This window comes from Lacerta agilis, chromosome 1 (assembly GCF_009819535.1).
Source record: "Lacerta agilis isolate rLacAgi1 chromosome 1, rLacAgi1.pri, whole genome shotgun sequence".
Lineage (NCBI taxonomy): Eukaryota > Metazoa > Chordata > Lepidosauria > Squamata > Lacertidae > Lacerta > Lacerta agilis.
Genome location: NC_046312.1, coordinates 110399723 through 110422619, shown reverse-complemented (window position 1 = coordinate 110422619; position 22897 = coordinate 110399723). Strand labels below are relative to the sequence as shown.

General features: G+C 45.7%; 1 protein-coding gene across 1 annotated transcript; it reads right to left on the bottom strand.

Annotated features, from left to right (window-relative positions):
* Window positions 1–10782: 10782 nt before the first annotated feature.
* On the bottom strand, window positions 10783–12449 carry NEUROD1 (neuronal differentiation 1). Its single transcript, XM_033167041.1, has one exon. The coding sequence runs from the start codon at window positions 12447–12449 to the stop codon at window positions 11349–11351; it is 1101 nt and encodes a 366-aa protein (XP_033022932.1). The 3' UTR covers window positions 10783–11348.
* Between the last annotated feature and the right edge of the window lie 10448 nt (window positions 12450–22897).

The following is a 22897-nucleotide window of genomic DNA, read 5'->3' as shown; positions in this document are numbered from 1 at the left end:
GGAGAAAGGGGGCAGGAAAGGCGCCTCAGCGCGTCGCCGCCGCTACCAAGGCAGCGAGACGCTCTCCTCCCCCTTGTCCCGGGTTCAGCTGGCTGAGGGGGGAGCGCGCACGCGCGCATTCGGCTTTGGGCTTAGGCGCGCGACCTCTGACACCTCCCCGCCTCCCTCGCGACCAACTTTTAAGCCCGTTTCCCGCCCCGCCCTGGTCACGGGGTCGGAGGATGGGGTGGGGGAGGGAAACTTTTTCTGAAAGGCGGAAAAAGAGCCGCGAGGCTGAGAGGGCTGGTTGTTTTGAATTCCTCCGCACGGAAGAGCGCGGCTTAGTTGCCTCAGAGGGAAAGGGGTGGGGAGGACACAGGTGTTATCCAGTCACCAAACTGCCTGTTGGTTTACTTCAGAGCTTCCCAAACTTGGGTCTCCAGATGTTTTTGGACTACACTTCCCATCATCCTTTGACTGCTGGTCCTGCTAGCTAGGGGATGATAGGAGTTGTAGTCCAAAAAAGTTTGGGAAACATTGGTACTGTGTAATGGAAACAAAATAGAAAATTCTTTCCAGTAGCACCTTAGAGACCAACTGAGTTTGTTCTTGGTATGAGCTTTCGTGTGCATGCACACTTCTTCAGATACACATGCACACGAAAGATACACATGCACACTTCAGATGCATGCACACGAAAGCTCATACCAAGAACAAACTCAGTTGGTCTCTAAGGTGCTACTGGAAAGAATTTTCTATTTTGTTTCGACTATGGCAGACCAACACGGCTACCCACCTGTAATTGGTATAATGGGTTAATTTATAAACCGCTTGCTCAAAAGAATAAAAGTGACACCCTTCCCCAACCATTTCTGGAAGTTATTGAAGAGAGTCTTCTATTCATTAACTTGTATTGGGAGTAAGATGACACCCCACCGCCACCACCCAGAAATGTCCGCAGAGAATCTCTACAACCACAGTTACAAAGCTCTTATGTTCCCAGGGAAAGTGAAGTCTTTGGGGGGGAAAGGCTTTTGAATTGAGGACAGCTGCGCAGAAGCAACAGCCAAATACCGGCCCCTGGGATATATGGCACCAATGTAGGCATGTAAGGTAATATAGGCCAAGTTGAGCACTGGAGTGGCAGTGCCCACCAACAGTTACTAAACTGGGGCACATGATTGTTTAGAAATGCTTTCTTGAAACCTGACATCTTGGCACTGTTACCTGGTCTGAGTCACCATCTGAAGAAGTTTGCATGCACACAAAAGCTCATACCAAGAACAAACTTAGTTGGTCTCTAAGGTGCTACTGGAAGGATTTTTTTTTTTGATTTTTTTTTTGAGTCACCATGGTTAGAGTACACAAGTTTGTCAACACTGAAGCTGATTGTTACGTTTCCTTAAAGAGGTCAGTATGTAGCTCATTTGCGGAAGTTACTGTATTGCTACTCTCTCACAAACGCAACAAACCTAAAAGATGGACCTATTCCTGCCTCTTTCCCCCTCAGAAGGATTAAATATGACATTTACGCACACATCCTGTTTCTGAAAAGAAAAGAAAAATAGTGGGAGGTTTGCCACTCACATTAATGAATTCCTGGTTTCGCTGCAATATTCACACAAAAAATGCAACATTAGCAGAGTATAAAAATAGCTAACTTGGATTTTATAAATATGTTCAGTGCTTTTTTCTGGGGGGACGCAGGGGGGACGCATACCTCTAAACATCTTGTGAATATAGGTTTGGCTTCATTGAGGGGCAGCATTTCAATATGAGGAGGAAAATGAGAGTACCCCTAAACATTTTTTTTAGGGGGGGGAGCACTGAATATGTTCATCTCCAACTTGATTGCAGTTCTCCTCCCCCTCCTTCTATATTATTATTAGTGTTATTAGTATTGTTACATTATGATCCTAAGTCCAAGGAGACTGGGGTAGCAACCTTGGTGGGGTGAATGTTCCTATTTGTTTATTGATGCAAACAGCTGGGCAGTTTATAGAGAGCCAGGCTAGTTGAGTGCAGGGTTGGTGTAGCCTTTACCAACCCAACCCCTTTGGGCTACAAAACATCTGTTGTGATCCAAAGCATTGAGGGGGTCAGGGTGGTGAAGCCTGCTGTTATAGATAAGGCCTGTGCAGAACCTCAGGCCTGGGAACCAAATATGACTCTCCCAGCCTCAAATTTTTTTGGGTCCTCAAAAAAATTCCCAAGCCACAAACTTCATTGGCCCTGCTTCACATTCTGGGTTGTATCGGGTGTTAGGAGAGGGGTAGTACTCTGATGGGGGAAACATCATGCTCCTTCTGGGGTGGCTTGTCCACCTTTGCTCCCCATCCTGCACTCAACTCTCACCTGTGACCAGGTGAATTAAGAATTGGGGGACAGGTAAGCCCAATTCCTGCCCCCAAGACGTGGCACCTACAGTACATACCATTTGAATGGCAATGCCCATTAACTTGGGGGGGGGGGAATTCCGCCTTGTAGGGTGGTGTTCCCAGAATGATGTTACAGGCTACATGCCACAGGTATTAATTTATGCTTTCCATCTTAACTATCACTCATTCTGTGACGCAAAGTGCCCCGAATTTGAAAATTAAATGCAGCAATTCAATGCCTTGCATACCCTGCCAACAATTTAACAGTATAAGTGAATGCATTAAGAGTGATGTCAGGCTTAATTTGGATTACCTTACTTGTGACAGCTTGTTAAGTACATATTTCAATGTATGTATGTATGTATTTTTAATTAGGGAAAAACACTTGCATATGCATTTAAACAACAGCTGGGTTGCAAACCAAATTTCCAACCCACCACTCTAATATGTATTAATATATTTTATGTTGTGGGAGAACCAGTCACAGTAGCAGACTTCCAACTAAGTGACCTATTTAGGCTATTCTGTTGGGCATGGTAAATACCAGTCACTTGGGGCACAATCTAGTTTGGTAGAATATAAATAGCTGCGCCTTTCTTTTTCTTTCTTTTTTAAGCGCTTTTGTAGAACTAAACAACAAAAGTATGTCCTTCTTTTGCAATAAGGTGCCTGCTACTGGTACAGTGCTAAGATTATGTTCAGGGTCAGAAAATGTGCAGCCCTCCAAACACTGTTGAACTTCAACTCCCATATTAGCTCCATGAAGTATGGTCAATTGTTAGGGATTGTGGGAATTAATAGAATTGTATAGAGCTGGATGGGACCCGAAGAGTCATCTAGACTTCCAACAACTGGCAGGACACAGTTAACCATTCACTCACTACCCCACTCTTGATAGTTGATGATTATTAAGTAATAACTTTTGTTAAACAAGTTTCTAAGGACTGGAACAGATTTTATTTTGTTTGTTTGTTTGTTTGTTTAAGCCACCTCTCAAGAGCTGAAATCCCCCCCCCCACACACACACACCTGTGTACAATGAGGTTAACCTGAGTGGACAGGAGTTTGAGATGAAAGGTGCTTTAGAGTTGATTACCTAAAACCACTTTAGGAAAATGGAAGAGGCTTGTGGCAGCCGTGGCGAGGAAATGCCTTCTACACAAACTTGAGACAAAACAACAGTAGCGACTCTATAAGGCTGGATTTGTAAATAAAGAGATTTACTCCCAGCCACCACTTTCCACCAATTACAAATCAGTTTACTGGCATTCTTCTCCTTTTATTGCTGGTATCAGAGCTGTGCACCACTGCCAACTTCTATCAGTGTCATTAATAATAATACCTGGAAACACAATTCTTATCAGCTTGCCTTTGCTAGCTAATAAAAAATATATATTCCTGTACAGAATTCTTCATGAGCAAAATTACTGGCTTGGATTTTCAAAAAAGGCCCAGGTAATGTGTAAAGTTAATCACCTGCCCACCCAAATATTTCACCACCATCCAATTGAGCTTGTTTGTTCTTTTAATTATTATTTATATTGAAGTACTGCAGCATCAAACATTTGCCATACCACAGTCAATTGAATTGGCTGGAGGAGGTGAAAATGATTATTAGCTGTGAAGAGGGGGAAATAATTGAAAAGCTTTCTTGTGGTTTGCAAATGCCTTCCAAATATTCATTAAACATTTAAGCGACTAAATTTGCAGAATATGTTCCTGACATTGGCACTGGTTCTGCAGTTTTCTCTCGTCAGATGGAAGTACTGTGTGTTATGTGGAGTGCATTCATGCATAAACAATATCATTTTCATAAATTAAAACCTCCCCTGCAGAAGGAACATCTGTGCCTGCCTTTGAATAAAAGATGGTGGCATCTGAGTTGCCCCTTGACTGACTGGAAGAATCCTTCTATTTGGAATGAAAGCACTTAACCAAAAGGAACAAAACATGGAGCAGATTTCTTTCTCTCTCTTTTAGACATTGTGACACCACTTTTCCGCCTTCAGAACTAACTCTCCAGAACAAGCTAACAAAGTGAATAAAACTTTATATGTGTTGCAATTAAAAATAAAATAAAAGTACTGGAAGCCAGTCATCTTGCAACTGTATTGGTCTAACTGACTGGCATTTATGTGGGGCTTTTTTGTATTTTGTGTGTGTGTGTGTGTGTGTGTGTGTGTGTGTGTGTGTGTGTGTCTCCCATGCCACACCACATACTGCTTTTCAAAGTTTAAAATATAGCTTGCAAAGCAAGATGTGCACTGGTACTTGATAAATCTCTGGTAGCACATGAAATTTGTTGTGTGATTCTTTGGATTCCTCCCACAGACTAGACAATCACTGAAAAAGTTACATTTGTGAGAGGGAACAAGAACTTCTTTTTAAACGTAAGGGTCATGTTTGCCTACAGTAGCCAAATCTCACTCATTTGATTTGGAATAATTTCCATGGCGCTTTTTTGTGATGGTGCTCACCAACACAGACTACCACCACCACCTCTTCTTTGCTGCGTTTTTGGCTGACATGCACAGCACTTTTACCAAGATACGATACCGTCACCTCATTTTTTACCAGAAAAACACCCTCTAAACCCCACAGAATTTTCATACAATCATGATGAAGTCCCCAAGCTCTTATATACAATGTTTGTAACTACTTTCTTCTTCTTGGCCTTATTAGATCACTTAATTGTTCAGCCTGTGTGCAAGAACCCTGAAAGATAAGAAAAATGTAAATGTAAAACCACATGTGTCACTCATTTTTTTAAAAATAAAATAACATAAATGGGCATAGTAAACTGAGATCATAGCCTTGTCTCAAGAAGGAAAGCTATGCAGTAAACACAGCTTAGTATGGGGAATATGGCAGCTGAATATTTAGAGGGTGGTGCCAAAACATTATTCTCCAGACACCTTGTTTCTAATCCATTACTTCTCCATAAAGGATGCATGCCCAGCATCCTGGAATAAGCAAATTGCTTTCTTACTGCCTCAGAGCCAAGATGAGTCTCTGGCATGCAACAGCAGAGAAGACACTCCAAGCTCAGATGCTGTGAGAGGAACCATTAAGTTGCCATTCTAGTATTTTGCTCCATCAAAGAGAAACCAGGTTGTCAAATACATGCTTGGTGCATGTCAATCAGTAGATTACCAGTGACCAATTATACTCAGAGCACCATCCATTTGGAATACTGAGAAGAATGGACTTTTTAAAAATGACAGTTGTGGCTGAGGATGTTCAGAGATACACAGTCTCATTACCTCAATGCTGAGGCTTAAAGTTCTGGAAGGTTTTGTTGATATGTGAACATTCTAACCGTTCCAGGGCATGTTCTGAAGGTACATGATGCAACCACTTTGCTAGGCTAAACAGGTCTGCATTTGATCAGTCCCAAAATGGGAGACGATCTGGGATTTTTATGCATGCTTTCTTGGGTTCCATGGATGAAAGTTAGGGTATAAATGTAAATAATATTTGCAATCATACACCCACAGTCTTGCCTCAAGGCAATTGCCTCCTGCCCGCCTGCTCTTCCAGACAACAAACCAGAGCTGGGCAAAAAGTAGACTGGGGTCTACAGCTAGATCTGTAAGCGGTCAGCAAGAATTCTGACTCCCAATTGTTTAACGACAGGAGCACCAAACGTTTCCCTTTCTAAATTAAGGCTGCTGAGGTTAAAAAATCTGGAAGCAGTAGGAAACTCTCTCTGTGTTAATTCAAATGCCAGGCAACCCAGGGAGGAAACAAGAGACAGTATGAAGACTGCATACACCATTTCCTGAATGCAGATCTCCTTTCATAGTAACTAGGCACAAAGGAAAGGCAGCTAAGAACTGCTTCTCTGTTTCCAGAACTACTAGAAAGGGTTTCAGCTAAGTAAGTTGCTACCTACAGGGCAGGCAGGAAACAAATGTAGTCCTACTTGTAGACCAGCAAATCAGTTTACCCTTCCTCCACATCAAACAATAAAAAGAATCAGCATATGCAGTTGAAAAGGCAAATGTAATATACCCTGCCCACTATCCCCATGGCTGTGCATTTAAAAAAAGAACTTTACAAAAGATAATAACTGCACACCAAGAAAAACAGAAAACTGAGAAGGATAAGATGAATTTTACGTTGTATTTTTGCATCCTTCCTTTCTGTTTGCTTGCCCACTGTGTGGTGTTGTGTTCATGTCCTTCTTGCAGGTTTCCCATGGGCATCTGGTTGACCACTGGGAGAACAGAATGCTAGGCTAGAGGGGTCATTGGTTGTGATCCAGCCGGGATCTTCTTGTGCTCTTACGATCACTGTAAAGCAGCAGCTCCTCCTCTGGCTTTGTGGTTTTCACCAGGCATTTCTCACACACTTTCATTAGGCATGAGGAAGACTGGCGTTGAACCTCACTAGCAGTTGGAGAAGGAACAAACTCCAGGGAACTTTCTGGGTCTCCCCCCCCTCCCCGCCAAAAAACAATACCACAAAAAACCCTGACACTTCCTCTGTCCCTGCGCATCATCTGGAGAACAAAGGACTACTGGGTTGAATGTTTTTACCTAGCACACCACCTACAATTAATTCCCACCTTTGTTTATATAAAATCTGCCTTTTTTCTTTCTTTTTTTCCTGCTTTCCACCTACCAAGCAAGCTGTGTGTTTCTCCTAAGGACAGACATGTAACAGCTGGTTTTTTGTATTTTTAGAGGTGGGAAACTAGCCATTGTAAGTTTCTCCTTCCCAGGATGCATTGGTGCAACCTGAAACCTGCAGAGCATCTTATAGAACCTCATTTGCATGGCTGCTCCTTCCACCTGCATTCCATCTTCAGCCTCTTTCCCAAAACAGACTCTTGACTTCACCACCAAACATTTCCCCGCTTCCTTCCCATTGCTTTGTTTGCCACCTGACCTGATTAAGAGTTCTGGAGAAAATGAAATCAAAATGTTGTTGCACACTCATTTGTGATGGCTTGGTCATTTAAATTGGTCCACTAAAGTATTGCCCTCATGTGGATGTTAAGGTTCATCTTATGGGCTCACATGGTGACCTTTATTTTATTTTTGTGGGGGTTGAACACATGCAGCTTTTGTGTGTGTTTTATTTTGCATAGTTGCAAACACAGAAGTATTACCCCCCCCCCCAAAAAAAACCAAACCAAATAAACCACACTTGCAATTAAGTGGTAGAATTTTTTTCTTTAAAAATGAAAAAGAATGCTAAGATTCCCAGGGAAACATATTAGCCCATTCTGCACTTTCCCTGTGCATGGCATAATGAAATGCAAACAGTCCTGAGGAGCATGGTGACTCAGGGAAGAATTCAACAACACGCTAAGGTGATGTTACATGAGGACAAGCATTTCAGCTTGCCAGGTGGAATGAGTCCTTGCCTCCTCTCCCAGCTCACTGTTCTTGAGGTTCTCCCAACACTCTCAAGACAATTTTGGGGGCATGTGGGTTGGTGAGAGTGGGAAAGCCCCATTGCAGAAGTAAAAGCTCTTTTACAGAACTGTTGCTGATAGGGCTCAATAGTTTAATCCCTCCCTCAGTATTTTAGTGCTATGGTGTAGCCATAATGAACCTCATAATACATACTCGCACCAAACAGTAGGGTTACCAGTTCACCACAATGGAACAGGCTCATGGATGCTGATTTAAGCATGCATCCCTGTATATGCAAAACTAGTTTTGTTCCTACTTTTGTCACACACATCCATAACAGTGTTACTCCAGCTCATGATGTCTGCTATAGATTGTACATGGTGCATTAGGGAGACAACATGAAATAGGTGTGGGAAACCTGTGGCACACCAGATGTTGCTGGACTCCAACTCCTTAGAGTCCCAGTCAGCATGTTCAATGGTCAGGAATCATTAGAACTGTAGTCCAACAACTTTGGGCCACAAATTCTCCATCCCTCATGTAAGATATTTGTGCAAGCCTGCCAGCAATCTGGAAGCCTAGTGATCATGAATTAACAACTGTTAGCAAAGGGCAGCTGGGTTTCAGTAGGACTTATGTGTACCAAACTTTCCATGCACTGGAGCCTTTAAGTGGGCTTGTTAGCAACAAAAGGGGTCCTGATTCACCAGCAACTTGGCAGCAGCAATTAATGGTAGGAGCAAAATGGCAGATTGGGTACTGAAAAACTGGGTTGGCCTAAACACATAAATACCAGCTTCAGGCAGAAACATGATTTGTTCTGGGAAGACCAACTATGACTGAATTCAGATGCTGTTATATATCTAAGGCAGTCACCAAAGGCTAAAAAATAAATGCCTGGAATGCTGGGGTCTCTATGCTACCTCCTGCTTGCAGAAATAGAAACCATTTCCTCTATGCCTTTCCACAAGCAGTTGGTGGGTTCCCATCATCACCACCCTTGCTTGCTGCAGGACCCCAAATCTTAGTTATGGTGCTGTCAGTGCCAGGAGATACTCTAGGTCAGGGGTAGCAGCAAGATTCAAATTTCAGATGGTACTGGACATATGAGCAAGATGTCCTGGAAAGGTCTGAGGTCTGATCTTGGAAGCATTCAAAATATAATTGCAAACAGCAAAGTGTTTGCATTGCTTACTTAGATGTCATGATGACTGGAAACAGATGTGTTCCTGGTAGATGAGTTACATGTGCGAAACCCAAGCAAACTGGAGTGTCCTCCTCACTCTAAAGTAACACATATCCATATCAATCAGATTTGAGTGGGAGCAGGAATGAGCAGAGGAAACAAGAGCTACCCATGACTCCTGGTAGATGTGTGTAGGATGTGGCACCCCTGGATTTTGACCACAGATGGTCTGGACACAAAGTGAGGGTGACTGCCACCCTCCATCCAACCCAAACAATCTCTTAGGATACATGACTTGCTTCAGAGAAGTCAAACCACCACTTATTTGTTTACTGAAACACACCCAAGGCTTAAGATTCCCAGAACCTGTCTGAGTGCCATACATTCAGTGCTCTGCAGAGCTTCCCCCCTCTCCACCAAATAACTATTGCCAGCTCCCCTTCTCCATCTTTGGGGGCCTACAAAGCGCTTACAGGTCAGAGAGCGTGGCTTCCTGTTTGATCCAGAACAGCAGCAGCATCTATACAAATTGATCACTGGACGCTGTGGAGTTGGCCTTGCTGGCCGAATCTTGCCGTCTCTCCCTGTGGCATTTCAGCACCGCAGAGCTGGACAGCTACGTAGGGCCTTGGCCTGGTGAGCGGTTGCTACTGTGAGCGCTTCAATGCGAGCTCGCCTTGGCTTCCAGATCAGGTTTCCGAGAGAACCTTGCTCGCTAGCTATGCGTTCCTGCCACCTCCCACCCGCTGTCAGATTGCTATTGGACTGCACCTTGGTTTGTTTGTTTGTTTTTCTTAAACTTCCGTTTATTGTACAAATTAGTAAAGGTTGCACCTTCTTTTTTTTAAAGGAACTATTACAATAATCCCATAGGAATTGCTCACACTAAGAAGGGGGAAGGTGGGGGGGGGGGGTCATACTTAAGGAGAAATGCAACATTTGACGGACGTCTCCTTACTATCTCGTTCCAAAGGTGTGCTTCCTAAATTCCCAAATGTGCATTACATAGTCATATACAGGATTACGAACAAAATTACAGTACAGATTGATTTCGGTTGAACCAGCGTTACATTTCAGACAGCACTTATTGCGGATTGCATTGTACATGCATAATAACTATATTGTTCTAATTACGAAGTCAAATGGTTCGAATGGGTTTGAAACTACTGACTACAATCCACCAGCATATTATATAACAACCCCAACCATCGTAAACCTGATTGGCTTCTCGACTCCTGGACGGAAATATGACAAACCACCGATTCATGTGACTATGTATATATATTTAAAAATACATATATCATGCATTTATCATTGCCTGGAAACATTAAGTGTTTTCAAGTTATCTCTGTTCTCTTCAAAATCACGTGAGGAGAAGGGACGGGGACGCCAAAGATTAAAAAGAAACAGTGCAAATTGAATGTGATAGTCAAGCAGCTTTTGATTCGGGAAAAAAGGAGGAGTTGGCATTTTCTTATGAAAACATTAATGTCTGGCGGGTGGGAGGGTGTCTCTATCTGCGCACAAGGTTTTGCAAACCTTCCGTTGGGGTGATGTGTTCCAATAGGAAATAAATATTTTCCTTCTTCTATTTTTTTTTTAAAAAATCCAAAAACCCTGTAGGTATCTGGTTCTTACTGCAAGGAAACGAAATTTTAATGGGAAAGACTTTGCTGGCTCTGTGCATTTGTGTGTGTGAAGAACGTGAAAGGAAAATGAACGGAGCGGGGAGGTGCTAAGGCAACAGAACATCCCGCCCCCCCCCCCACTTCTTCTAAGCACTTTTCTGCTGGTTTAAATTACTTAAATTATTTCGTATAAATTAGATATAATTCTACTTTGTTTCCAATACGTATAAAAATCGATGAAGCTGCATGGTTTAAAATAGTTTATCAAAAGTTATTAAAAATTCTGTACAAAACCACAACAAAATAATTCGGCATGGGAAAAGGTAGCAAGTAGGAAAAATGCTGGTTGAAAAATAGACATTTTATATATACTTTTTTTCGATTTTTTTTTTTAAACTGGCCCACGTCTAGTTTCAAAAACAAAACAAAAAATTAATAAGAATTGCATAGATCCTAATTATTGCTTGCGATTTTTTTTTTTTTTTTGTCCCGATCAGATCAGTGGGGAGACTGGCTGACTTTCTTCTACACTAAATTGATAGTGCAGATTTATATTCGGGACCGTGCCGGGTGGGGAAGCTTAGCAGAGGGATGTGGGATTTACAGAAGGGGGACCAGGAAAAATGTAGCCTCCCCATATTTTTATATAGATGACTCTGGCGTTTGGAAGTTCCCCCCTTTGCCCCTTCCCGTCTTTTTGCACTTGGAGCCCTAGGGTGGGTGGCTTTCTGTGTTGTGGGGGTCCCCTTTCCTAAGCAAGGCAGCCCCTCGATGCCTCTTCGCTCCTCTGCCCCGACACTTCTGGAAGGGCTCAGTCGTGAAAGATGGCATTGAGCTGGGCACTCATGACCCTCTCGTGGTGGGCATGGCTCTCGTAGGGCAGGAGGTTGTCGATGGGGATCTCGCAGCGAGAGGCAGAGCAGGAGAAGAGCGATCCGTGGCCCGGGGTCCCCGCCAGGCCGGCGGCGGCGGGGTAGTGCATGGTGAAGGCATAATTTTTCTCAAATTCTCCGGAAGGTTCGTGTTTGAAAGAGAAGTTCCCGTTGACGCTGAGCGGCGGGCTGAGGGGCCCGTCGAAGGAAGGGCTGGCGCACTCGGCCAGCGCGCTCTCGAAGAAAGGCTCCAGCGCCGCGGCGTAGGAGTGCGGCGCTTTCACGTGGAACAGGTGGGAGCTGTCCATGGTGCCGTAAGGCGGGCTAGGCAGCCCCGGCGACTGGTAGGCGTAAGGGTGCACCGGGAAGGAAGCGCTAGGCGGTTGCATGTGCGGAGGCAGGTCCTGGCTCTGCTCGGGCAGGAAAGTCCTAGGATTGAGCTGCAGGCAGCCGGCCACTAGGTTGGTGGTAGGCTGGGACAGGCCTTTGCAGAGCGTCTGCACGAAAGAGACCAGGTCGGGGCTCTTGCCCGAGCGCAGGATCTCCGAGAGGGCCCAGATATAGTTCTTGGCCAGGCGCAGCGTCTCGATCTTGGACAGCTTCTGCGTCTTGGAATAGCAAGGCACCACCTTCCGCAAGTTGTCCAGAGCCGCGTTGAGGCCGTGCATGCGGTTCCGCTCGCGGGCGTTGGCCTTCATGCGCCGCAGCTTGAACCTCTCCAAGCGGGCCTTGGTCATCTTCTTCTTCTTGGGACCGCGCCTCTTGGGCTTCTGGTCGTCGTCTTCTTCCTCCTCCTCCTCCTCTTCTTCCTCCTCCTCCTCCTCTTCAAGGTCGTCCTCTTCCTCCTCCTCTTCCTCATCCTCGCCGTTCCTCAGCGAGTCCACCTCGGCTTCGGCGTGCATAGCTTCCAGGTCGCCCTCTTTCTTCTCCGCCTCGTGCTCCTCGTCCTGGGAGCTGAGGCAGTCGTCCGTCCAGCTGGGAGGACCCTGCGGCTGGGGCTCACCCATCAGCCCGCCGCTCTCGCTGTATGATTTGGTCATTCTACAGGATCCTGCGCGCGGAAGAGATCACAAGAGAAAAAGCATTTAGCAGAGAGAACACTCCCAGTAACTTCCTCCAAGCCCTTCCTCCGGGGCTAGAATCCTAAATGCATTTGCCACGGAGTAAGCGCCACTGAAACCAGCATTTCTGAGTAGAAATGCACAGGATTTTCTCCTTGTCAGCATTATTTAGGAAACTCTATAATAGTTATTCCGTTCACACCGATTACAATTTGATAATTGGCTTTGGTGAGTTTCGCCATTCCCCACCCCCACCCCCGTTTCTATGCGACTTTCTGTAAATTGGGTTCTTAAAGAAGTTTCCTAGCAATTTGAAACTTAGGCGCAATCCTCACCCCGTCTACGGAGACGTCCTATTGAATTCAACCGAGTTTCTTCCGAGGCGAAAGGGGTTAGTTAGTACTGCAGCTTTAGACTCTCTGACTCCTAAGCCTTCCCCAGCAAAAACAAAAAAAAAAAAACTTCGACTTTTCTCCGCGCGTCTCCCCCACAATGCGATCGATCGTATCAAATAGCATTATATAACTTGTTTATATTAGTGTTGGTGGTGGCTCTCTAAGGAGATTATAGATAGAATGAAATTTGACGGAGAGAATCGAAAAGAAGAAAATATCTCTAAGGGAGGGCGTGGGGGGGGGGACATCACGCAGCAGCAGATTTAGCAGGACAAATGGCCAACGATTACTCAGCCCGGGTAGGATTTATCCGTTGAGCTTGGTGCCCCTTTTCATTCTGCCCACATTTCATTCTGCCACTTCATTCTCCCCTACAATAGCCGTGCAGACTTCCCAACTGTTCAGAGTCCAGCCAAAGTCTGCCGCCCAGACAGGGGATCAGGTGCAGTCACAGCCTCGCTAATAAACCACCTCTCCCCTGCCTCCCCCCCCCTTTTCTGCCTGAGGATCCCCAACCTTGAGAGAGGAAGCGTTTGCTAATGAAGGGGATGGACCGATCCTGACAGTCTTAGGCAAGCGACGCTACCGAAGTCTCCGGTACTACAAGGCGATCCAAGTGCAACAGTTGAGTGAAACCGTTTGCTTCGCCGTCGCCAACGCAGCCCCTCTCCCTCCAGCGGCAATGGGGAGCGAAACCTGACCCATCTGTTGCCCACTTTCCCTCTCCCCATATAGGAAATTCCCTCTCCCTTTTAGCAACCAACCCACCAGTTCCCAATCCTGACCTGTCAAAGGACAGACGAGTCCTATCAACTGATTTGACACCCCATTTTTCTCCTCTCTTTCCACCGCCAAAAGAAAGAAAGAAAGAAAGAGAGAGAGAGAGAGAGAGAGAGAGAGAGAGAGATCCAGTGGCACCTGTTCTAGATTGCAGCCCACACACCTTCCAATCTGTAAGGACAATTTACTGGACTCGATTTGGCTCTGATCCCCCCTCCCCCCCCAAAAAAAAACCTGCGCCACGCGCAACAAGGCATTACTACGGATTCCTCGGGTCATTTCTACCGTATTTTTGTGTGTCACTGCGCCTCACAAGGCTTGACGCAGCAGCACAAACACAGATGCGGGAAACTCAAGGATGTCATCCTCCGCGCGCTTTCTAGAGAGTAGGTGGAGCGCGTTGGATCGGCGGGTCTTTACTCCATGGGCGTAGCCAGGATTTATGTTGGGGGGGAGGCTTTATGCTGTGTGTGGGGGGGGACCCCAGCTAGTTAAGTATTTTGTATCGATTACTTGATTTAGGGGGGCAGCTACCCCTCCCTTGGCTATGCCCATGCTTTACTCCCGAGTAAGATCGTACTGGACGTCTCACCCAAGCGTGTGGCGAAAAGAGTTCGCCAACAAGAAAGGTCATTAAAAAAAAATCATGTAGTGAAAAGAGCCAATCCAATGGTTCATCCTTATTTCGTTCAGATAGAGGAAATAGCAGCCTTCTGAGGAAATAAAGCCAGTCATGCGATGGGGATGGGGTGCTTTCCCCCCTATTCTTTTTTTAGGGATATCCTTCACCCAAGCCACGGATCCTGTATAAAGAGGAGATGGGTGCTAAGGAGGGAATCAAAGATTTACCTTTCTCTTTTTCTTCTTCAGCGTGTCCTTTGCAGTGATGGTCTCATAACCCTGTTGCTCCTGGGAAGCTTTCCTTACAACGGAGGGACGTGCCACTTTTTATTGGATTTATGTGTTTGTTTGTTTTTCCTTGAGGCTGCGTGCAGGAGACTCCGCTTATATATATAGCCGAGGCTCTTCTGCTAGGGGGGGGGGAGGAGGGGCGGGCAGCGGAGGCACCCCCTGGGGATGGCCGAGCGGCAAGCTCCACCTCCCTCGCTCCTCCCCCCTCCCGCTACACACCCCCTACCCACCCAGCGACTGCGTCAGCCTTCCCCCGGCACGCGCCATATGGTCACCCACGTCAAGCTCCGAGGGTCACGTGAGCTGCCCATTCGTATGCCGCCCGGCTCTCCCTGTCATCCCTTTGTGGCTCGAAAGAAAGTGGCCATCTGTCGCCAGCCAGAGACTCGACGGACCTGTTTGTACCCGCAGGAGAGATTAACCCTTGCGCCGGCGCGCGAGGCTTGGGGATAGGGGAGGGGGAAAAGGTGTGTGTGTGTGTGTGTGTGTGTGTGTGTTGTCCCCTTCTACTTTTGACTGAGGAACTAGGAGTAGCCTCTTTGAAAGAGAAAGAAGGAGCGTTTCCTGCTCTTTCTGTTACCAGATCGCGGAGATCCTTCGCGCGCTGCGTTGTGTTAGCATCCAAGGTCTCCACCCAGAACTCGCAGAACGATTTCACGTACGAGGAAGGCGCATTAGGGCAGTGTTTTTCAACCACTGTTCCGCGGCACACTAGTGTGCCGCGAGATGTTGCCTGGTGTGCCGTGGGAAAATTACTTTATATATAGTCAATATAGGCACAGAGTTAATTTTTTTAACATTTTCTAATGGTGGTGTGCCTCGTGATTTTTTTCATGAAACAAGTGTGCCTTTGCCCAAAAAAGGTTGAAAAACACTGCATTAGGGTACAACCAGGGCTCGTTTCCTCCTTGCACTGAGCTCAGTTCCCTGTGCAAGTTTCCTAGTTGCCGTCGCTTCTTTCGGTGAGGAGATGGAAACAGAAACGCGTTCGCGGATGCTTTTCCGGCGGGGGTCCGGGAGCAGCTTTGCTCCCCTCCGGAGGGAAAGCACCGAGCACCAAGCAGCCTACTTCTAGGGTCGTGCAGCTCACAGACGTGGGTAACATGCCATACACTGCGAAAGCTGCTCTGCTCTGTTGCAGCAGCAACCGCCCAGCAATGACCCAAGAATCTGATCTGGAGGCAAAAGCTTTCCTGCTAGGCAAGAGCCCACTCCCGCAGAGTCTCAAGAGATATCCAGCCTAGGGGGAAAGCGATTATAGGTGGCTTTCATATATAAACTCTTTATAAAAGTGGTGGTGATGTGTGGGTTAACGCGCGCACCTTTGCTAGCGGAGGGTAGCAGTAGTAGTTAGGAAAGGGTCGGATCCACCAGTCTCCAAATATTCACGCGTGGTCTGCAGATAATCGCATACAGTGACGAACGAGTTATAAGATCCTTCCTTCCTGCCTTCTACTGAATCAGATCGTTGGTTCGTCCAACTCAAGATTCTCTGCATGGCTCTCTCAGGTCGGGAGTCTTTCCTGGAGATGCTGAACCTGAGGACTGAACCTGAGGACCTTCTGCGTCCAAGCAGACGATCTACTACCACTGAGCAACAGCGAAGCAGAGAATAAAGAATGAACTTTTGTTTACAGTACTTTCCCCCTACCCTTCGGCTCCGAGCTTCCTGCAAAGAGGCCGGGGCTGTTCGCATCAGGTTCCCAACTGAGCTTCAGCACTAGGTCAGCGTCTTCAGCCCTTCCAACGGGCTGCTTCGGTGGGTTTGCAAATCGCATTTCTGGGAGGTGTGTGATAGAGGCGCACCGTCCTTCCTCGCCTCACCTGGCAATCCAAAATGAATTTAAAATAATAGCAGATCCGCCCCACCACACTGTATATTTTTTAGTTTCTATACGCACAAATCACTGGGAAAGTCCATTCTATAAACTGAGCTCTCTTTTCCTCTACCCACAGACCCAGATGTGGGTTGCCCCACATGCCCACCACAGCACCCCCGCTGGGCTGTTTCAAAAACCCACACTCTTTAGCTTGAAAGGAAAAAAACCAACGAGCGTCAACAGATATTAGTTTTTCTATTTGTGATCAGCAAAACATCACACAGGGACTGAAAGCAGAGTTCTTGCGCGCCAAGTGATGTTTGCCGTTTCACAATGAGAACTTCTTGCTCTTGAGCTTGAGTTAGGGGTCTCTTTAGATCCCGATGGTTTTTCCACCACCAGATTTTTCTAGGTTTTTTTGTGTTTGTTTTCTTTTTAAAGAAAAAAAAAGTATTTTCTAGATGACCCTTCGTTATGCTATTGATTCGCTCTCCTAAGAAGGTGGGTGGAGGTTCAGCCATATAGGTTCTTCTTGCTTGGTCTGGAGCAAACCACCTCCAGACCAATGTAGCTTTGCAGGGTTCTTGCTAGAATCAATTAAAGCGCACAATGGTAGATGCCGACCAGGGCGTTTGGAATGACAGCCATCTAATACTGAAGGACAAGCCATCGATGCTTCGGGCAACGTGCTGACGCCTTCAAGGAGAAGGTCCTCTTCAGCTTTGGTCGCCTGCTTTGTGCACAAACCAGTATAAACAAGCCATCCCTCCCTTCATTTTAATATCCTGGAAAGGAGTTAGGCGATGCAGAGAAGAGGCTCCCGACGGAGCTGGGGTGGAAGAAGAGGGACAGGACGTACAACAGGGCAATTCAAAGCGGCCCACCACTTTCTCAACAGACGGCGTCATGCGATAGGAACGCGCCTCTAGACACTTTAATGAGCGTTCCTTTTCCAGGAACTTGCTTGGCAAGTGAGAAAACAGTTGCGCATGTGAGAGAGGGAGAGAGCAGGTTGCTTTTAAAAAGTCTGCCAGGAGAGGCCAGTTGAGAAGAAATGGGAGAGATACTCGGTCGTCGGAAGGGGGTCAGGCGCGACAGGAAGAAAGCCTGGGAAGTAGGAATTTCGTCTTCCGGTCCATCCCTTGTGAATTTAGTTCTTTCCTTCCTTCGTGGTTCTCCTATGCGCTCTATTCAGCCAAACCATCTGCAGTGCTGGATATTACCCTTGTTGGAAGCAATTCGTCGACTTTGAACCCGAGTTCAGACAGGAGATACGTGGGCCGAATGGTAGGCCTTCGGGCCCGGATTCAGATCCCTGAGAAATTTAGCCTGGGGGATTTGGGCGTCGCTCTCCTTGGGCCCCAATCTCTTTCTGCAGAAGGATAAGTAAGGCAGCTTAAGGACTGAGGCAGCAGTCCCAAGTCCACTTACCTGGGAGTAAGCTGCATTGAATCCAATAGGGTTTACCACTGAGTAGACGTGATTAGGAACGCATTATTAAGGGGGGGTTGTTGAGGATGGGATTCCACAAGAACTGCAGGGCAGTGCAAGCTATTAAAATGTGCCTTTGTCTGCCATCCCCTCAGTGGGACTTCCTTTTGAGTAGGCACATATAGCATCCCACTGTTAAAGTCCTGACTGTGGACTGGGTCGCACGCCTGCAGTTAGTTTCCTGTTTGTTTCTGTCTCCGCCACAGCCCTCATCCGTCTACTAGAGGGCTTCTTAACTTTGCTCTCCAGCTCCTGAGTCCTTTCTCCTTCTCTCCATCTGCCCCCGTTTTTTTGAGGGTGTGTGTGGACAGTCTAAGCTCATACACGTTTACTTAGAAGTCATTCACATTGAGTTCAATGGGGTTTACTTTTGAGTAGCCATGGCTGATCCCAGGTAAGAAACAAGGGTATTATTATTATTCCTATTTTGTTTTACTGACTTCCAAGCAACTACCAAAGAGGAATAAGAACCGGGGCCAAAACAAAGCTTCAAAGCAGTTTATAAAGTTTTTTTTAAAAACAAAACAAAACAAAACAAAAAAATATTAAAAATCCGCAATGGTAAAAATACATAGTAAAACAAAGCGATTATTTTTTTAACAATACAGCAAAAACAAAACCAGAAGACTCGGGTCTAGAGATAAAGAAATACTTCTGCGTGTGCGTGTCATCTAATCGCTATCTAAAAGCTTCCTTTATTTTTCTTTCCAGTTTCTTCCTTCCCTTGATTATTTTTCTATTCCTCATGGGCACCTCAGAGCTCCCCCACTCACACACACTTCTCACCGCTCCCCTCTCCGACTCTCCCCCCCCCCCCGGTTTGAGGGCTCCTCCCGTCTGCCAAGCGGCACGCGAGCCGCACGCGTTGTCAACAAAAGCCTCTTTCACGGCTCGTTGCCCCTTTGCAGCGTCCCAAATCTGCTCGCCCCTCTGCCGCCTGCTTGCAGCTCATCTGCCGACTTTGGTTCCCGGCCCCAGCCATATAGAAGCAGCGGCGGCAAGAGGGTGGAGGAGGGCGGGGGGGGGGGCGGAGAGGAAAACAAAACACGAAGGCCAGCGTTTAGGACGCCCAGCGCTGAGGGTGCGGGTAGGGGCAGCAGGCAGGTCGAAAGAAGCACGCGAGCAGGAGGACCAGCTTCTTCGCTTTTCTGTTCTCTGCTGCTGACTAAATCAATGGGATTTCCCCAAGCAGATGACATTTTGAACCTCGCGCGTGTGTGTGTTCCTACCTACCTACCTTGGTGCGATTGTTGCACGGAGCAGGGGAGCATTGGCTCCTCAAGCAGCAAATTTATGAAGCCCATTTCTGTCGGAAGTCAACACGTCTTCCCCTCTCCCCTGAAACTCCGCACCGAAGAAGCCCATGAAACATAAGCATGCTGTTTATTTTTACTGACAAATTCTGCTTGGGGTGAGGGTCTTGGAGTCGAGGCAGGTTGGCGACACTTTCTATAGAGATAAAAAAAATAAGGGGAAGGGGCGGACATCGAAGCAACCGACGACATACCCTGCAGAGAACTGCTAGTTTCTTGCAGATCTGGCGAAGGCGGTGCGGGAGGCGGTGGAAAAGTTATTAAAATGCCTTATAGTTGTCCAGAGTGCGAACTCCATCCCAAGGAAATCTCTGGGGTTTGCGGCATTATCTTAATTAAGATAATTGATTCATATTGCACCTGCGAGAATGAAGAGCGGAGGAGGGAGGGAGGGAGAGAAAATGATTCTCTGCCCGCTCTCCCTCCCATCCTAGCTTAAAGCTATTGGAAAGAGGAAGCCTGCTTAATATTGAGTGATTTATGGTCGCAACAGACAGCAGTAGCTACGGCTGCGTCCTGTTTATTTGAATATCTCAACCCTTGCACAGAGTACATAAGGCCCAATGAAGATGGAAGCTGCTCGTCTCTCTTTCTTTCTTTCTTTCTTTCTTTCTTTCTTTCTCTCTCAAGTTTAAATCATATATGTCAATATACCTATACGAAAGGCCGGCAGATTTTTGCCAAGCTCATTAAACAGGGACCCAGCTTTGGGCTTCGTATGCCAAAGAAGTAGATGGAGGCGTGCCCGTGTTTTCAGTGAGTTTTCAGGCAGTGGTGGGGTTGTGTGTGAGGGGAGGGGGACGTCTCACACCTGTTTGCGATAGAAACAGATTGAGGACAGCCGGGGCCAGGTAACAGACGAGAGGGCCTTGACGACGGACAAAGGTGATCTATCGATCTGGCTGAGTTTAATGAGCGCAAACTAAGCTGGGGAGATAGGGTTGGGGGGGGGTGTTTGGAAAACATTTCCCCAGGCTAAGCTCACTTGGTGGACCACCGTTTTGGACAAGCGGCCAATTAGCAATTTAAAGGACGCGAGAGAGGGGGGAAATCAGCACCCTGGACAGCTCACAGCCGCAGATCACCCTGCGGCTAGAAGACTTTACCCGGCGCCGTTTTGCTTGCTCTTGGCAAGTCCCTAATGACCTGTAAGGTCCATGCTGAACCGCTAAAAGGGTTTTCCCCCCCTTTCCTTTCCCTTTTTTTAATTGCCAAGCAGAGGTCAATATCCGTCCCGGCTGCTGTCCATTTCTTTCAGAAGCTAACTGCTACTAAAAACGGAAGCGTCAAAGTGAAGGAAAAGTCTACACCAGTGTTTTCCTTCTCTCAAATTTTATTTAGTACGAAAATGCGCCAGTGTTGTTCTCAGAAGCCCCACAACCATCAGCTACCGAAGGAGGAACAGATCCGTTAGGTACGGTAAACCCCGCATGCAAAGATCTTATGCAAAAAAAAAAAAAAACCCGGCAAATACACGGTGACATTGTAGCAAATCAGAAAGAACACATTTCCACCCCCACCCCACCCCACCCCACCCCCAATAGAGACCTTAATTTCTTTCTGAATCTTGTATTCAAGCTTTAGCTATGCAATTTCAAAACCATTGAATTAGGATGGGTTTTTTGTTGCTATTGTTACTGTTGCTGGTAAGTTTGATATGCATATAGATGCATATAAAAACAGGTATATAACGTGTGTGTGTGTGTGTGTGTGTGTGTGTGTTATAAATATGGGATGTGTGCATGCTTCTGCATTAAAAACTATTTGCTCTCCTTTGCATTGGCCCTGTTATTAAAAACTATGAAAATCCTAATCCTAAACACAGGCAGTAGTCCTAGAAAGAAGCTCACTCATTCAGATAAAAACTGCTTGGAAGTGAGTGAGCTGAAATGGAAATGAGCTTCACCTGTATTTAAGACTGCGGTTTCAGAAAACCTTTGTGTGTGTGTGTGTGTGTGTGTGTGTGTGTGTAGGAAATCACCCCCATAGCACCTTCATTTTAATGGCCCATTCCCTTTCCTACCCTTGCTTGCTAAATGATGTTGTTTAATTTTATAAATGACAACTTCTATTTAGTTAATGGGAATTACATCCAGACTGAATTTTTAATTATCTGCTTGCTGAGCCTTTTTGGTCACTGACATACAATTATGAAATCACAATAGATTTTAAAAATAATTTGACTTGATTAAAAAAGGAGAAGAAATAAAACAATCTAAAAATGGGTGCAACAGCTATCTATGTTTAGAGGGTTGTAATAAGGCCTTGTCTGACCACCCCCACCTCAAATCTCGCCAACAGCCTTTTTCATTGATGTCAACCTTCTCTATTATTAGGAACTGGGACTCTTCTCAGACAGGATTTGTAGCTGGACAATCTCATTATTTTTGATCTGGGCATTTAACGAAGAGTCTCACCTTCTTTAAATAAAGTGTGGTGTATGGTGCTTTCTTTTCTCTTTTTTAAAAAATGCCCTCTTTAAAAAAAACTCATTTCCATTTGAATTAAATATTGATAATCTGACCTTTATGTTCCTTTAACTAATCAAAAGAAAGAAATTTCAAATGTGGCTGGGCCCCAGCCTTGCCCTGGTGGGCCTTTCCGCTTGAATAAGTGCTCAGATTAAACAAACCCAACTTCCTTTTTTTTTCCAGGGCACCCTCTCTTCGCACTAATTGCTTATGCAAAAATGCAGATCCGTATTAATTAGTAACTCTACTGATTAGTTCAGTGGTATTTCCACATAATAAATCATGCTGCAGACATGGGGGTTTTGGCACCTCACCGAGAGTGGCTCAGGATGCAATAAGATTTCCATGTTAAATAATAAAAAATCATAGGCTAAAGCTACCTTTTTTTGCAGGTAATGCTGCGTACCACCTGCTCCCTGCACCTGCCGTGGGAAATTGCTTTCTGTCCTGGCAGGCCTTCTTTCCTGCCCTTCAAGCGCACAGCATTCTCAGTGTGAATCACGGCGCAGAGAAGCAAAGGGTCAGATTGCAAGCTGATGTCATTTTGCTCTTTAAAAGTTAGAGAGCTCAGGCTTTTGAGACAGAGACTTGGGTGAGGCTATCCAAGGGAAAAACAACCACAATGGACCTGTACTGAATGCATGGTGAGGATACTATCTTACATATATATGAAGATGAAAAAGCATGTCTTTCACAACAGCTTAAGACATTCACTATCTAGACTGAGGCTGCTGCTTTGCTGTTCCAATAATTTCTGAATGCATATCTTGAAGAATGTGTGAATGGGAATAGACACCCTGTGATGCACTACTGTCTCAGCTATATACATGCAATATATGGTATTCATTTTGCAATGAAGGCTGCTTCCATATTGGTTTATGCTTATAGAAAGAAACCATGCACTCTGTACACCAAATAAGACTGATTGCATGAAATGGGGCGAATGTATGAACATGCAGAGTCAATGTCTCAAAATATGCTTCCATCTGCATATATCAGTTGGTTTCTGTGCTATGAGTTGATGCATTTAAAACACACATTTACTCTCAATATTAATTGTAATATATTATACAATGGATACTCCTGATATATACCCATATTTTATTTGCAGTTGAAATTCCATCTAAGATCTCTGTTTCCTGAAAGCTGCAGTTCATTTTAACTCAGGAATGGACTGGATGAGAACCACCTTCCTTCTTCTGCACATTTAAGCACACAACAATAATTTAAACTAGAGCCTTGCAG

Excerpts from the sequence above, each read along its gene's own strand:
- NEUROD1 (XM_033167041.1), bottom strand. The coding sequence starts at position 12,449 with ATGACCAAATCATACAGCGAGAGCGGCGGGCTGATGGGTGAGCCCCAG.